Below are 16,130 nucleotides of genomic sequence, written 5' to 3' on the forward strand. Positions count from 1 at the left end.
TCCACCTTTCCTCTTACCACTGAGCGTCGCATCTCTGTCCGCCCGAATGAGCTTAAAGCCGGGTACGGGGGCACTGTGATCAGGGAAGTCCGTATGCAGCCAAGTTTCCATAAAGCACATTAAACTGCTATCCCAGTACTCCCTCTGGGTCCGAATCACTGCACACAGTTCGTCCATCTTATTTCCCAAGGACCTCACGTTCCCCATGATAACAGATGGAACTGCGGGTTTAAATCTTCTCTTTTTCGCTCTCAGCTTCGCATTGGCTCTGCAACCCCGGCGTCTCTTCCTGAGCTCTGCTGGGATCTTATGCCTGTCTCCGGGAAGAAGCGTTGTTTTGGAGAGCGCTAACAGCTGGTCATGTGTGTACCTAAACACAATGCCGCTCTGCTGAGCCCAGCTCCCAACCACAAAAAGTGATGAGAACAGCAAAAAGACCATCAAAATGGGAAAAAGGTGTATGTGAAACATGATGAGTGTTATCTAAAACAGAAAAAAGAGAAAAAACTAGAGGAAAAAATGCACAGACAAGTTAAAAAAGTTAAAAAAGCCAAAACTTCACATTTGGCTCGGAGCTGCTGTAACAGGCTGCTGCCCTCACAGCGCCAGGAGCTCTATTTTATTAGTTACCTGTCAAAGTGGAAAAACAATCAAAACCACATAATTTTAAAGGAAAATAATTTAACATCATTTGTTACTAATCTTTATAAATACACTTTATTTGACAAGCTTACATCAACATTATCACAGGACAGAAAAGGTGTTCAGGCTCTTCAAAGCTGCTTAAAGCTGGTCAACCAAGTGCACACTGTAATTTGGTTGTTATCAAAACACAAGATATTTTGTTCTTCCTTTAGCATTTATAGTCACCAATATATATGCAATATAACTAAATGCAATGCCATTAATGTGGTGAAAGGAAAGCTTCACATGTTGCTTGGGAGCAGCTTCACTGAGATGAATTTAACTCACACCTCTGAAAGGACTTGTCTTTGTACTGAGGGAGGTCGGGGACATTGAATCTGGATGGACCACATACATGTCCTGAACTGTAGAAGCAGATGCAAGGCACCTGTTATGGTGGTAACTCAGGACACACTGCTGGACATAAGTAGTGAGGGAAGCTGTCAAGTTGAAGATAGAAGCTATGTAATGGAAGCTAAATAATGCCAAAGGAGAGCTCTTGTGATACAGTTGAGAGGTAAAGTAAACCCAGAAGGACTGCAGCAAAAGCAGTCACAGAAGTAAAAGTTCAGGTATGGGAAGAGTTTGGAGAGGCCATGGAAAAAAGTCTTGTATGGTCACAAAGTGTGCAAGTGTGGGAGAGTATTGACCTCTGCTGGGGATATTATTGAGTGGAGCACTTTGAGAAACTTCTTAACCCAGTGGACATTCCCTCCCTTCAGGAGGCAGTGCCAGGAGTTTTACTATGGTCACTATGGTGGTTAGAAACCTTCATAGTGGCAAGAGGTGGATAATTTATTCAGGAGTTAGGAAAAAAGAGGGCATGAGATTGAAAAACTGATTGGATTTGTCAATATTACAGTTATTTCTTTATTTCTTGAAATAAACTTTTACATTTGTACAAAATACCACACAAAAAGAGGTCATGACATTAGAGTAGTCTTGAAAGGTAAGTAGTAAGGAAACAGTTACTCGCTTTTATTACGATATCCAGGAAGATAGCTTAAAACGAACAAAAAAGGGCGATGGTGGGAGAAATAGTGGTTGTCAGTGATTGGTTGCTGGAAACAATAATAATCAGTGATTGGTCCAGTCGCAACACAGTCAGGCATTACACACTGCCCATCTTACCTGCCTCTCGCCTGCCCACCTTAGTGATGGACATTCATAAATACACATTCACAATTCATTACCTAAAGTGCAACTAAAAATGGTGCATTGGCAAACTTATTGTGATAAGCACAGTGTTATTAATTTATATGTAAAATGATGAATGTGTAATTTTCACAGGTATATTGATTTTACTGATGTCGGGAAAAGATTTTAGAGCTTTGAGTCATGACTGACTGAGCTACAATTGGCTAGCTAGCTCATTATACATCATTTTAATCAAAGTGATGTAAATGTAAGTAGCTAATGTGACTGAAAATGTAAATACAGTCAACATTTACGCTCAACACAAACTATTTTTTGAGATGCTCTGCAGGATATGAGTTTATAGCAGAACAAGACATGGCTTTGTTACAGAACTGTCAAGAACTTCAGGTATGTGTTGGAAAGTGCATGCGTGTTAATTAGGCTTGATTGTCATGTCCAAAACTGTCAAGCACCTCATCCACCACACCCTTTTATTAATGATCAAATAACTCCTCTAAAATATATTTATCATAAACAAAAACAATTGGGGGAGACAACAATGGACTTCATCAGGGGAAAAAGTGGAAGGTTTTAGACTGACGAAGTCAATCACCAGATCTTAATCCCACTGAGCTGCATTTCACCTCCTGAAGAGGAGACTAAAGAGAGAAACCCCCCAAAACAAACAATATCTGAAATAAGCTTCAGTACAAGCCTGGAAAAGTATTAAAAAAAGAATGCGACAGTTTGATGATGTCAGTGGGTCACCTGCTTGATTCAATTGATGCAAGCAAGGGATACGCAACCAAATATTACATGTTATTTATTCTAAGATTATCTGTTCTAATACTTTTGCTCACCAAAAATTGGGTGGTGCTATGTTCTAAGTTGTTTAACACATCTAGTTTTAAATATCAGGAAGTGAAAGCTGAAATTCTCATCTATCATCTCATTAATTTTTTTGATCTCAAACCCAAACATCTTCAGTGTATAGAAAAGAAAAAAAAAAAAAAAAAAAAAAAAAAAAAGAATTGGCCTTGCTGTTCCAGTACTTTCGGAGGAGACTGTATAACAAATGTCAGTCACAGCAATGAGATATCTTCAGAAAGTTACAAAAACAAACAAGCAGTGTTTACAGGAAAGATAACAGAGTAGCATTCGCATGTTGAGTAAATAGTCACTGCTTCAGCCATGGTGATCTCTTTCAGAGTCTTCCAACCAGATGATGTGATAGAGGGGTAGAATGGTGGAAGACATGGGCTGAAGTGAAGACCAGAGCAACTAAAACCTTAACCAGAACTTGAGTTCTGCCATGATGTCCGGATTCTGTAGTGTATAACTGTGGAATTGTGTAATAATAAAAATAATTAATTGAGCTTCAGTAAGTGCTTATTGCTGATAGTAGCGCTGCAACACCACTCTGTAAAGTCCTATGATGCATGAAGAATCACAGCTACACGCAGCAGCAGCTCTTGACCATAGATTTTAGTGGAGCTGGCCGACATTAACAACAACAACATAGCCGCAGAGAAAATCAAGTGGAGAGGCTATCACACTTGACTTATGCTCTAGACGACTATCTAGTGAATTTTTACAGCAACTCCATAAAAGGCAGTTGAGAGTCGACAATTTACAGTCATCCAGCGTACAGTCTCGCAGCTTGTTACAAGTGGGTTTAGACTTTACCTTCAACTGTGTCATATTATTAACCAGGGTTTAGAGGTTACAGCAAAATGTCCATTCCAACTACATCTCAAAAACCACAAAGACCTTAAACTAGTCCAGAAAATTTGGGCATAGGAAAATGGAGAAGCTTCTTCTTTTTCTCTGTTTTCGAGTCTGAAACAAGTATTTCACACATATTTCTGATGTACAGACATTAATCATCCCATAATCCCCCTTTCTCTCTCTTAATCTCTGTAATATATCTTATAAATGAAATGGTTCTGTACATCACTGACACACTGTCTGCACTTACACTTTGTGGAAATGTATTACATTTAATTCAGATTATTTCCCAGTGTGAGAAAAAAAAGTCCAGGAAATGCCGCTAAGAGTCGAGCACATTTCATTAAAAACATCTTCTCTGGAGTCTGCATCAGATGAAAATTCTTCACACCCTGAAATTAAATGACAACAAAAGTTTTATATTTAAGCTGACAGGTTGAACATAAATTTTTCTTTGGTTTTTTAATGTTCAAGTGCAAAGTTTAAAAAATACCCAGTAACTCACTGAATATGAACCTGTTTAAAATCAATAGCTCTTTATAGAATCAGGAGCAGGTTACTTAAACTATTTCTTCACTAAACAAAAAGTATCAATGTTAATGAGTCTAAATATTTGTTTATTTTATTTTTGTATGTTTATCTGAAATACTTGTAAATCACCTCAAGTCCTGTAGTTTAAGACTGAAGAGCTGCTCCTTTTCTGAGTCTCTGAGTTTATTCCAAGACAGATCCAGTTCTCTCAGGTGTGAGGGGTTTGATCTCAGAGCTGAAGTCAGAGCAGAACAGCCTTCATCTGAGATATCACAGTCACGCAACCTGCAGAGAGACAATGACACACTCTTCACTCAGTTTATATAATTTGCATGGATTACTGCACTTTTATATCTGGAATATACCGTTGAGTTTAAATGATTAGGTTTACAGCATTTAGCAGAGACCCTTATCCAGAGCGACTTATAGAAGTGTGTGTTTGGGCGTCATTACATGAAAATGAGCTGTGCCGGAAACGCACTTCACACATTATGGGTGATCAACGTAAGCAAACGAGTACAAAGAAAATCAGCCTTTCTGTCGGAAGGCTGTTCAGTTTTACTTACACAGACATTTACTCACAACATTATAAAGATTAATAAATGAGGCCCAAAGTGTGTGTGTGTGTGTGTGTGTGTGTATAAAATTCGATTTAATCAAATTTCCAAAAACAGTCAGCGTTGAGTTTCCTAAAAGCATTTCAAAGTTAAGATAATTTTAACTGGGAGAGAGAGTGTTCAAAGTGATGCTTGCTCTACCATTAAATGATGTTTGTGCTACAATGCTTTTGAGGAAAAAAAAGATCAGAAAAAAACACATCAGTGTGGACTGAAATGAAATGCTTTTCCTCCTCAGGAAATTTGATGCTGAACTTAAAACCTCTGCTTCAGTCTCACTATTAGAGAATGTGTGTTACTGAAGAGCAGGTCATGTGACTCAGAGAGATGATCTTACCTCAGTGTCTCCAGTTTACAGTGAGGATTCTCCAGTACAGCAGAGAGACACTTCACTCCTGAGTCTCTGAGTTCATTCCAAGACAGATCCAGTTTTCTCAGGTGGGAGGGGTTTGATCTCAGAGCTGAAGTCAGAGCAGCACAGCCTTTTTCTGAGATATCACAATAACGCAACCTGCAGAGAGACAATGACACTCTTCACTCTCTCAGTTCAGGACACACAGATCAGTTCAGCAGGAACTTTTTTTTTGTCAAAGTCACTGCAGTCTTTAATCACTATGAAATACAGCATCTTAGTTATAAATTATATGAGAGCAATAACTAAATAACAAATTTTATTTATTGTGTTTGAGAGGGTGTGTGTGTGTGTGCAAGTGCTAAACCACATGATTTATAAGAACAATTAGGGCAAACACAATCTATCAAAGTCTCTTACTTACTATTAAAGATTAGAGGTTTGATGGTGTGTGAGAGAGTGTGATGGCGTGTGACAATAGAATTTTTGCCTGTAACGGCCTCTTATAGAACTTCTCAAACCATGATGAATGAGTGAAATTGACAAAACTTTAACTCTTAGAACTGTAACCTATCTCTAGGCTTTTTACTGCCACACTTCTGAACTTAAACCTTACTAATGAGGGATTATAAGAGATTCGTTGATTAAGTTTAAAACCTACATCTGAAAAAGTGAAAACAATGGGCCTTATTCATCACGCTGGATATGAATAGATTTATTCCTAAATTGTTTGTACAAGCATTTACAGAAGAAATTTGGTATTCATGAAAATCCAGTAATTTTGGAAAAATGCTCGTATCCTACTCGTGCTCCTGAGTGTGTACAAATTTACACATAAGAAGACTAATTAATGTAAACCTCAGCTGATCGGCTTCAAAACTTGTGATGAGCTACTGCACTTTTATATACAGATTACACTGTCAAGTTTAAATAGCTTGTGTATTTTTAGTTACACACAGAAATTTAAAGAAAATTTTGTAAAACCCAGTCATTTCTTATTAATAGGATTATCTAAAAAATATAAAAAAGAAAGCAAGTCAGCATAATCCATAAATTAAGACAAAGAAGGCCCGTCATTCAATTAAGAATGCTGCAGTATAAAAGGAGGATTAGATCAGGTGTATAAGTCGGTTCTGTTTACTGAGGGATCTCAGTTTGATGCTGTGTAACACTTTATTAGATCCAGCACTGGTACGTGCAGTATCAGATCTGTGTGTATCTGGTGCTCCCTAGTGTGCTGTGGAACATTCACTTCCTGCACACACATGCCCTTTTGCTTTTCTAACATGGCATCAGGGAAAGGGGCGAGGGATTCTGGCTGAGAGTCGGCAAGACGCTTCACAAGTTTCTCTCTGTGAGGTTCTTTAAAATAATATAATTTTTATTGGCGTAGTTGTGACTCAAAATAACTCCCACTTCTTCTGAGAAACTCTTTTTTGGCATTCAGCACTGTGGGCTTTGCCTTTTATGAAGTTTTGTGGGCGTCACCAAAAGTACAAAGATACATAAATACTGTGATCAGATCAGGAAAAACATCTATGCAGACTGAAATTAAATGATTTTCCTCCTCAGGATATTTGATTCTGAACCTAACACCTCTGCTTCTGTTTCACTATTAGAAAATATGTCTTAGTGAGGAGCAGGTCATGTGACTCTCAGAGAGATGATCTTACCTCAGTGTCTCCAGTTTACAGTCAGGATTCTCCAGTACAGCAGAGAGACGCTTCACTCCTGAGTGGCTGAGTTTATTCTCAGACAGATCCAGTTCTCTCAGGTGTGAGGGGTTTGATCTCAGAGCTGAGGTCAGAGCAGCACAGCCTTTATCTGAGATATCACAATGCTCCAACCTGCAGAGAGACAATGACACACTCTTCACTCTCTCAGTTCAGGACACACAGATCAGTTCAGCAGGAACTTTTTCATCAGAGTCACTGCAGTTTTTAATCACTATGAAATACAGAAACTTAGTCATGAATTATATGAGAGCAATAACTAAATAACAAATTCTTTTATCTGTGTTTGAGAGGGCGTGTGTGTGCGCTTTCACACACACACAGCTACACTGTGTTATACTGAAAGCCTGAGATGTTTCGAGTGTGAGTACATTAGGTATAAAAGGTCGAGTTGTTCACACAGAGCTGTGCAGCCGGAGAACTCAGGGGACGACACGGCTGAAATACAGCACCAGCAGAGTGGAGACAGTCAGCAGGAGAGTAGAAGAGGAGAGCACTGAGCACAGCAGTAATGTTAATCCTTGTATGGATGCTAATTCTAACACTGATGCTGGTAATAGCATAGGTGCTAAACCTGAGGTGACTGCAGGTGTTAGCGGTAGTGCTAGTGGTGATACTGGCCTTAATAGTGACACTGAGACTGTCACTAATCTCCCAAAGCTGCAGCAGGAGAACACATAAGACTCGAGCAAAAGAAAAAATGGAGTCAAGAAACTTGGCAAAGGTGGAGAAAACGTAGTTAAAGAAGAAAATACATGAAAAGAGCAATATGAATCCCGTTAAGACAATGCCAATAATCCCCAAAACTGCACTGAATCAGTAAACAGTGTAAAGTCAGACAGTGAAAGGCCAGAGTGCAGTACAGGTGCTACAGGAGAACAGCTCACACACATGGAGGAGGGTGAGATCTCCTCAGATGAGATCAGACTGCACAGGGCTCACAAAAAGACATGGTTGTTTTGTGTCATGTACAATCCAGAATTATGTAGCAAATGCTAAATGAGTCTTACTGAGGAGCAGGTCATGTGACTCTCAGAGAGATGATCTTACCTCAGTGTCTCCAGTTTACAGTGAGGATTCTCCAGTACAGCAGAGAGACGCTTCACTCCGGAGTCTCCGAGTTCATTCCCAGACAGATCCAGTTCTCTCAGGTGTGAGGGGTTTGATCTCAGAGCTGAAGTCAGAGCATCACAACCTTCATCTGAGAAACCACAATCACACAACCTGCAGAGAGACAATGACACACTCTTCACTCTCTCAGTTCAGGACACACACATCAGTGCAGCAGGAACTTTTTTTTCTAATTAAAGAGTCAATGCCAGAGGTGCCTCCTCCATGTGGGCAAGTGAAGCAGAACCCCATCATTTATATCAGCCATTCAACAAATATTAATCTTCACAAACTCCTCATTCACCACTTCATACATTTTAAATCCCGTTGAAATACCTGTTCTGAGGTATTTGAAAAAAATGTTGTTAGGGCAGTTGGTCTCAAACTGTTTTAAGCAATCAAGTATGCCTCATTCTATTTGTGAAAGTTTATAAAGATACATTTTGTATTTAAAAGAGCACTTCAAAGTAAACAAAGATCTTGCATCATCTTGCGGGCACACAGGCTCACCAATGAATGAATGATGGACAAAAACATGACTGTGAAACATCACAAATCAGGCTGGTGGATTTGAGCTTAGACGCCTGTAAACAGTCACTATTTTGAAGTTTAATGCCGTAAAGTTTCAGTGCTTGGTCACTTCACTGAAATACTCTATTACTTCATGTGCCATTGGGTCTAGAGCTGTACTGAGGTATCATATATGCTAAACTCTATTTATGAAAGCTTTCACAAATTGAGAACTATACAATAAAGTGGATTTTCATGGACATTGGTGGTATCTGTATTGCAAATAGCATCTCGAAGATAAAAACCCCTTTATTTCCTGTTCAAACCTGGTGACCTTATCTACTGCTGACAGACAAGAAATAGGACTGTGAAAAACTTAATATATCAGTCTGGTTTTGAAGCAGGTTTCATTCCTCTGAGTGGCTAGCTTTTGACTTTACATATCCTTGTAAATATACTTCAAACAGGAAGGAAAAATGAAGAAAATCTATTTTAGACATTTGAGTTTGACCCTTTTGGATCAACTCCAAAATCTAATCAGTTCATTTGCTGGTTACAATGATAATTCCATATAAATCCTACAAACATTCAACCACTAATTCATGAGATATCACACTAATTATAATCTTGGACAGAAGGACAACTTGAGAACAATTACACTTCCACCACTTAGTGACTTCGTGGCAGGGGATACAAACAAATTCTATTTATTATGTTTGAGAGAGTATATTTGTGTTTGTGTGTGTGTGTAGTGGTCTATGTATTGTTGTCTGTAAATAAATGTCTATATATTCTGAGGAATGTGTAACAGTTTTTACATTGTGAGAATATTTAGCTGGTCCCAGTGAGGATTTATTTTGAACAGAATCTGCAGGTTAAGGTTGGAGTTGGTGGTACGTGTAGCATTTTCTAGCTACGTTAATACGCATGTTAAAGGAAATACGACACAGAAATGTAAATGTGTGTGTGTGTGTGTGTGTGTGTGTGAGAGAGAGAAAACACTCTACAAACAGTTCACAAAGATTAAATTCTCACCCCATGATGAACAATGATTGCAGTAAAAAGGAGTCAATTTTTAGTCTTTAGATCATCTATTTCAAAACTTATTTTCATCTTCCTTTATTACTGATATTGTACTTATAAGATTCAGTAACCATGGCACATTTAAAAAGCTGCAGGACAAAATTTGTCCTAATTATTTTTAATGCCATAACTATAATCATAAAAAAAATGTTTGTTTAAGTTCCAGATCAAAAACAAGCAAACATCAGGAACATCAAATACACATAGAAAACAACTAATACTGTGAATAGATAATTACAAATCAAATGACGCAGTGAAATGAAATGATTTTCCTCCTCAGGATATTTGATGCTGAACCTTAAACCTCTGCTTCAGTCTCACTATTAGAGAATGTGTGTTAGTGAGGAGCAGATCATGTGACTCTCAGAGAGATGATCTTACCTCAGTGTCTCCAGTTTACAGTGAGGATTCTCCAGTACAGCAGAGAGACACTTCACTCCTGAGTCTCTGAGTTTATTCCCAGACAGATCCAGTTCTCTCAGGTGTGAGGGGTTTGATCTCAGAGCTGAAGTCAGAGCAGCACAGCCTTCATCTGATACACCACAATCACACAACCTGCAGAGAGACAATGACACACTCTTCACTCTCTCAGTTCAGGACACACAGATCAGTTCAGCAGGAACTTTTTTTAATCAAAGTGTCACTGCAGTCTTTATTCACTACAAAATACAGCATCTTAGTTATAAATTATGAGAGCAATAACTAAATAACAACTTCTGTTTATTGTGTTTGAGAGGGTGTGTGTGTGTGTGTGTATGTGTGTGTATGTGTGTTTGCCAGCTCCATGAGAATGATTCCACTTGACTGTAAAAACTCGGCAGTGAAACCTTTCCTGTGTTTTCATATGCAAATTTTTAAGTTTCTTAATAACCGAGATGAAACCCTCAGTACAAGTTTTAAATGTAATCATGGTGACAGCAGCTACACTGAAAGCCTGAGATGTTTCGAGTGTGGGGATATCAGATATAAAAAAAGTTGAGTTGTTCACACAGAGAGCTGTTTAGCCGGGAAGCTCAACACGGCACCAGCAGAGTGGAGACAGTCAGCAGGAGAGCAGAAGAGGTCAGCACTGAGAACAGCAGTAATGCTAACAATGCTAACAATGCACACAATCCTGACACTAATATTAATCGTTGTACAGTTGCTAATTGTAACACTGATGCTGGCGATAGCATAGGTGCTAAACCTGAGATGACTGCGGGTGTTAGCGGTAGTGCTAGTGGTGATACTGGCCTTAATAGTGACACTGAGTTTCACTAATCCCGCAAATCTGCAGCAGGAGAATAGATAAGACTCGAGCAAAAGAAAAATGAAGAAACTTGGCAAAGGTGGAGAAAATGTAGTTAAAGAAGAAAATACATGAAAAGAGCTAGATGAAAACCATTAAGACAATGCCAATAATCCCCAAAACTGCACTGAATCAGTAAACAGTGTAAAGTCAGACAGTGAAAGGCCAGAGTGCAGTACAGGAGCTACAGGAGAACAGCTCACACATGGAGGAGGGTGAGATTTCCTCAGATGAGGCGAGTTACTCTGACTGCTCAGGTGTGTCAGAAACACAGCCAGATGACATGTACTCCATCACACACATCAACAGCTTTCTAGAACAGACTAAAGGAAAAAGGAACACTGTCGAGTTACTTCCCTGATAAGCTCAAGTTTGTGAATTCAACACAACACGTTACCAAGAAAGAGAATCTGAAGGAGCTGTCACCTAGGAGAAGATTTCAACTCAGGAAATGGACATCAGTATTACAAAAGTCTCTTCTAATTTAGTTGTGGACAGGATCTATTTAGCACTCTTTCTGGTTTTCTGGACGTTTCACTGTCTTCTGTTTCCACACACGAGACTGGATTGTAAACTCTGTGTCATGGACATTGAGAGACTGGACATGTCAGTGTGGAGTCAGTACACTCCTGCATCCTGAGCAAACACTGGACAAATACATGGATCTATAAACTCGATCTACAGGTGCTGGTCATATAATTAGAATATCATCAAAAAGTTGATTTATTTCACTAATTCCATTCAAAAAGTCAAACTTGTATAATGTATACATTCATTCCACACAGACTGATATATTTCAAGTGTTTATTTCTTTTAATTTTGATGATTATAACTGACAACTAATGAAACCCCCAAATTCAGTATCTCAGAAAATTAGAATATTACTTAAGACCAATACAAAGAAAGGATTTTTAGAAACCTTGGCCAACTGAGAAGTATGAACATGAAAAGTATGAGCATGTACAGCACTCAATACTTAGCTGGGGCTCCTTTTGCCTGAATTACTGCAGCAATGCGGCGTGGCATGGAGTCGATCAGTCTGTGGCACTGCTCAGGTGTTATGAGAGCCCAGGTTGTAGATAGTGGCCTTCAGCTCTTCTGCATTGTTGGGTCTGGCATATCACATCTTCCTCTTCACAATACCCCATACATTTTCTATGGGGTTAAGGTCAGGCAAGTTTGCTGGCCTGCGTTGAAAATGCAAAATTTACTTTCATCAGCGAACATAACTTTGGACCACTCAGCAGCAGTCCAGTCCTTTTTGTCATTAGCCCAGGCGAGACGCTTCTGACGCTGTCTGTTGTTCAAGAGTGGCTTGACACAAGGAATGCGACAGCTGAAACCCATGTCTTGCATACGTCTGTGCGTAGTGGTTCTTGAAGCACTGACTCCAGCTGCAGTCCACTCTTTGTGAATCTCCCCCACATTTTTGAATGGGTTTTGTTTCACAATCCTCTCCAGGGTGCAGTTATCCCTATTGCTTGTACACTTTTTTCTACCACATCTTTTCCTTCCCTTCGCCTCTCTATTAATGTGCTTGGACACAGAGCTCTGTGAACAACCAGCCTCTTTTGCAATGAGCTTTTGTGTCTTGCCCTCCTTGTGCAAGGTGTCAATGGTCGTCTTTTGGTAGCCTACAGAACTAGACTGAGAGACCATTTATAGGTCTTTGCAGGTGTTTTGAGTTAATTAGCTGATTAGAGTGTGGCACCGGGTGTCTTCAATATTGAACCTTTTCACAATATTCTAATTTTCTGAGATACTGAATTTGGGGGTTTCATTAGTTGTCAGTTATAATCATCAAAATTAAAAGAAATAAACACTTAAAATATATCAGTCTGTGTGGAATGAATGTATACATTATACAAGTTTGACTTTTTGAATGGAATTAGTGAAATAAATCAACTTTTTGATGATATTCTAATTATATGACCAGCACCTGTACTACAACTTAGTTGTAGTCTTGATTTCCAGACTTTCTATTTGCATGGACTTGTAACGGAGTTCTGAGTGTGGACTTTCTACTTACATGGACTTGAAAGTGAGAACAGACTGCACAGGGTTCACAAAAAGACATGGTTGTTTTGTGTCATGTACAATCCAGAATTATGTAGCAAATGCTAAATGTGTCTTACTGAGGAACAGGTCATGTGACTCTCAGAGAGATGATCTTACCTCAGTGTCTCCAGTTTACAGTGAGGATTCTTCAGTACAGCAGAGAGACACTTCACTCCTGAGTCTCTGATTTCATTCTTAGACAGATCCAGTTCTCTCAGGTGTGAGGAGTTTGATCTCAGAGCTGAAGTCAGAGCAGGACAGCCTTCATCTGAGACGTCACAATTACGCAACCTGCAGAGAGACAATGACACACTCTTCACTTTCTCAGTTCAGGACATATAGATCAGTTCAAAGCTGAACTTTTCACCCCATGATGAACAATGATTGCAGTACAAAAAGTAAATTTTCTCTTTTTTTGAACCCTCACCTGGTTCAAAGCTTATTTTCATCTTCCGTTATTACTGATATTGTAAAGATAAGATTCAGCAACCATGTCATATTTAAAAAGCTGCTGGACAAATTTGTGCTAATTATTTTTAATGCCATAACTATAATCATAAAAGCTCTTTTTAGTTCCAGTTCAAAGACAAGAAAAGATCAGTAACATCAAATACATGTAGAAAACACAACTAATGTTGTGAATAGATAATTACGAATCAAATGATGCACTGAAATGAAATGATTTTTCTCCTCAGGATATTTGATGCTGAACCTAAAACCTCTGCTTCAGTCTCACTATTAGAGAATGTGTGTTACTGAGGAGCAGGTCATGTGACTCTCAGAGAGATGATCTTACCTCAGTGTCTCCAGTTTACAGTGAGGATTCTCCAGTACAGCAGAGAGACACTTCACTCCTGAGTCTCTGAGTTTATTCCAAGACAGATTCAGTTCTCTCAGGTGTGAGGGGTTTGATCTCAGAGCTGAAGTCAGAGCAGCACAGCCTTCATCTGAGAAACCACAACCACACAACCTGCAGAGAGACAATGACACACTCTTCACTCTCTCAGTTCAGGACACAGAATAATGAACTTCATCAGCACAGTCACTACAGCCTTAAATCACTGTGTATTACTGTGAATGGTTTTTTTTAATGAAATTTTAAAAGCAATAACTAAAAAAATAAAATGCCAGTGTTAAAACAGATTGTATTATTTGTTTATAGTGTGGGAAAAGGTCTGAAAAGTTGCATTAATGATTCACAGAAAAAAGCTTCTCAAACCATCATAAACAAGTGAAAATGACAAACTCTTAGAACTGTAACCTATTTCTCAGCTTTTTATTGACAGCCATCTGAAATTATTTATATCAAGGAGGGGTTATGTTACCGATTAAATATCTATGGATATTTACATATGGAAACATAACAACAAGTGTGTATGTGTGTGTGTGTGTGTGTGTGTGCTTATAATTCAGTTTAATTAAATGATTGACAAGAACAATCAGGACTGAGTATCTCCAAAAGCATTTCAAAGTTAAGATCGTCTGCACTGAGAGAGAGAGAGAGAGAGTGTGTGTTCAAAGTGATGCTCGCTCTACCATTTCACAATGATGTATGTGCTGCAATGCTTTTGCGAAACACAATCCTGATTCGCTTAATTTATTACATAAATATTTTGTTGACATCAGTAGGAATGGGAGGAGAAGCTTCAACGTGCACTGAAATGAAATGATTTTCCTCCTCAGGATATTTGATGCTGAACCTAAAACCTCTGCTTCAGTCTCACTATTAGAGAATGTGTGTTACTGAGGAGCAGGTCATGTGACTCTCAGAGGGATGATCTTACCTCAGTGTCTCCAGTTTACAGTGAGGATTTTCCAGTACAGCAGAGAGACACTTCACTCCTGAGTCTCTGAGTTTATTCCAAGACAGATCCAGTTCTCTCAGGTGTGAGGGGTTTGATCTCAGAGCTGAAGTCAGAGCAGCACAGCCTTCATCAGAGATATCACAGTCACACAACCTGCAGAGAGACAATGACACACTCTTCACTCTCTCAGTTCAGGACACAGAATAATGAACTTCATCAGCACAGTCACTACAGCCTTAAATCACTATGTATTACTGTGAATGGTTTTTAATGAAATTTTAAAAGCAATAACTAAAACATTAAATGCCAGTGTTAAAACAGATTGTATTATTTGTTTGTAGTGTGTGAAAAGGTCTGAAAAGTTGCATTAATGATTCACAGAACAGAACTTCTCAAACCATCATGAACAAGTGAAAATGACAAATAAAATCTTAGAACTGTAACCTATTTCTCAGCTTTTTATTGCCAGCCATCTGAAATTATTTATATCAAGGAGGAATTATGTTACTGTTTAAATTTCCACATATGGAAACATAACAAGTGTGTGTGTGTGTGTGTGTGTGTTTAAATTTCAGTTTAATTAAATGACTGACAAACAATCAGGACTGAGTTTCCCCAAAAGCATTTCAAAGTTAAGATTATCTTCACTAAGAGAGAGAGTGTTCAAACTGATGCTCGCTCTACCATTTCACAATGATGTATGTGCTGCAATGCTTTTGGAAAACACAATCCTGATTGGCCTAATTAATTACATAAATATTTTGTTTACATCAGTAGGAATGGGAGGAAAAGCTTCAACGTGCACTGAAATGAAATGATTTTCCTCCTCAGGATATTTGATGCTGAACCTAAAACCTCTGCTTCAGTCTCACTATTAGAGAATGTGTGTTAGTGAGGAGCAGGTCATGTGACTCTCAGAGATGATCTTACCTCAGTGTCTCCAGTTTACAGTGAGGATTCTCCAGTACAGCAGAGAAACGCTTCACTCTTGAGTCTCTGAGTTTATTATTAGACAGATCCAGTTCTCTCAGGTGTGAGGAGTTTGATCTCAGAGCTGAAGTCAGAGCAGCACAGCCTTCATCTGAGACATCACAATCACACAACCTGCAGAGAGACAATTACACACTCTTCACTCTCTCAGTTCAGGACACACAGATCAGTTCAGCAGGAACTTTTCATCAAAGAGTCACTGCAGTCTTTAATCACTATGAAATACAGAATCTTAGTCTGTACACTCTAAATAATGGTCATGAAATTGAACATTTAACCCCATGACGAACAATGATTGCAGTACCAATGAGTAAATTTTCTGTCTTTAAAGCTATTTCAAAGCTTATTTTCAGCTTCCTTTATTACTGAGAAAACTACAAGTGAAAGTTGTCCTGATTATTTTTAATACCATGATTAAAACTGTTAATCATAAATCGTCTCTTCAGTTCCAATTCTGAGACAAGCAAAGATCAGTAACATCAAATATATGTAGAAAACACAACT

The 16,130-nt window shown here is 38.6% G+C and overlaps 2 protein-coding genes and 1 long non-coding RNA gene across 3 annotated transcripts; all 3 read right to left on the reverse strand.

Moving 5' to 3' along the window:
• Positions 1–1,540: 1,540 nt before the first annotated feature.
• On the reverse strand, positions 1,541–6,882 carry LOC128317237 (uncharacterized). The gene is made up of 4 exons (XR_008300781.1): positions 6,723–6,882; positions 5,035–5,208; positions 4,210–4,365; positions 1,541–3,941 (listed from the first exon to the last, which is right to left on the reverse strand). It is a non-coding gene; the product is annotated as an uncharacterized LOC128317237 (long non-coding RNA).
• Positions 6,883–7,828: 946 nt separating this feature from the next.
• On the reverse strand, positions 7,829–12,120 carry LOC128317278 (ribonuclease inhibitor-like). The gene is made up of 3 exons (XM_053228671.1): positions 11,999–12,120; positions 9,867–10,055; positions 7,829–8,006 (listed from the first exon to the last, which is right to left on the reverse strand). The coding sequence occupies exons 1-3, from the start codon at positions 12,118–12,120 to the stop codon at positions 7,829–7,831; spliced, it is 489 nt and encodes a 162-aa protein (XP_053084646.1).
• Positions 12,121–12,837: 717 nt separating this feature from the next.
• On the reverse strand, positions 12,838–15,730 carry LOC128317236 (ribonuclease inhibitor; the record flags this gene model as incomplete). Its single annotated transcript, XM_053228310.1, has 3 exons — positions 12,838–13,122; positions 13,628–13,801; positions 15,567–15,730. Coding segments are annotated over 3 exons (516 nt in total), but the record flags the coding sequence as incomplete, so codon positions are not given.
• Between the last annotated feature and the right edge of the window lie 400 nt (positions 15,731–16,130).

The sequence above is a fragment of the Pangasianodon hypophthalmus genome, chromosome 23 (assembly GCF_027358585.1).
Source record: "Pangasianodon hypophthalmus isolate fPanHyp1 chromosome 23, fPanHyp1.pri, whole genome shotgun sequence".
In the NCBI taxonomy this organism is placed as follows: Eukaryota; Metazoa; Chordata; class Actinopteri; order Siluriformes; family Pangasiidae; genus Pangasianodon; species Pangasianodon hypophthalmus.

Coding starts and splice junctions, on each gene's coding strand:
- LOC128317278 (XM_053228671.1), bottom strand. CDS start 12,120: ATGGGTTTCAGCTGTCGCATTCCTTGTGTCAAGCCACTCTTGAACAAC. Junction 10,056..11,998: donor GCTGAGTGGTCCAAAGTTAT/GTTCGCTGATGA, acceptor GAAGAGTGTGTC/ATTGTCTCTCTGCAGGTTGT. Junction 8,007..9,866: donor TGTAAACTGGAGACACTGAG/GTAAGATCATCT, acceptor GTCTCTCTGCAG/GTTGTGTGATTGTGGTTTCT.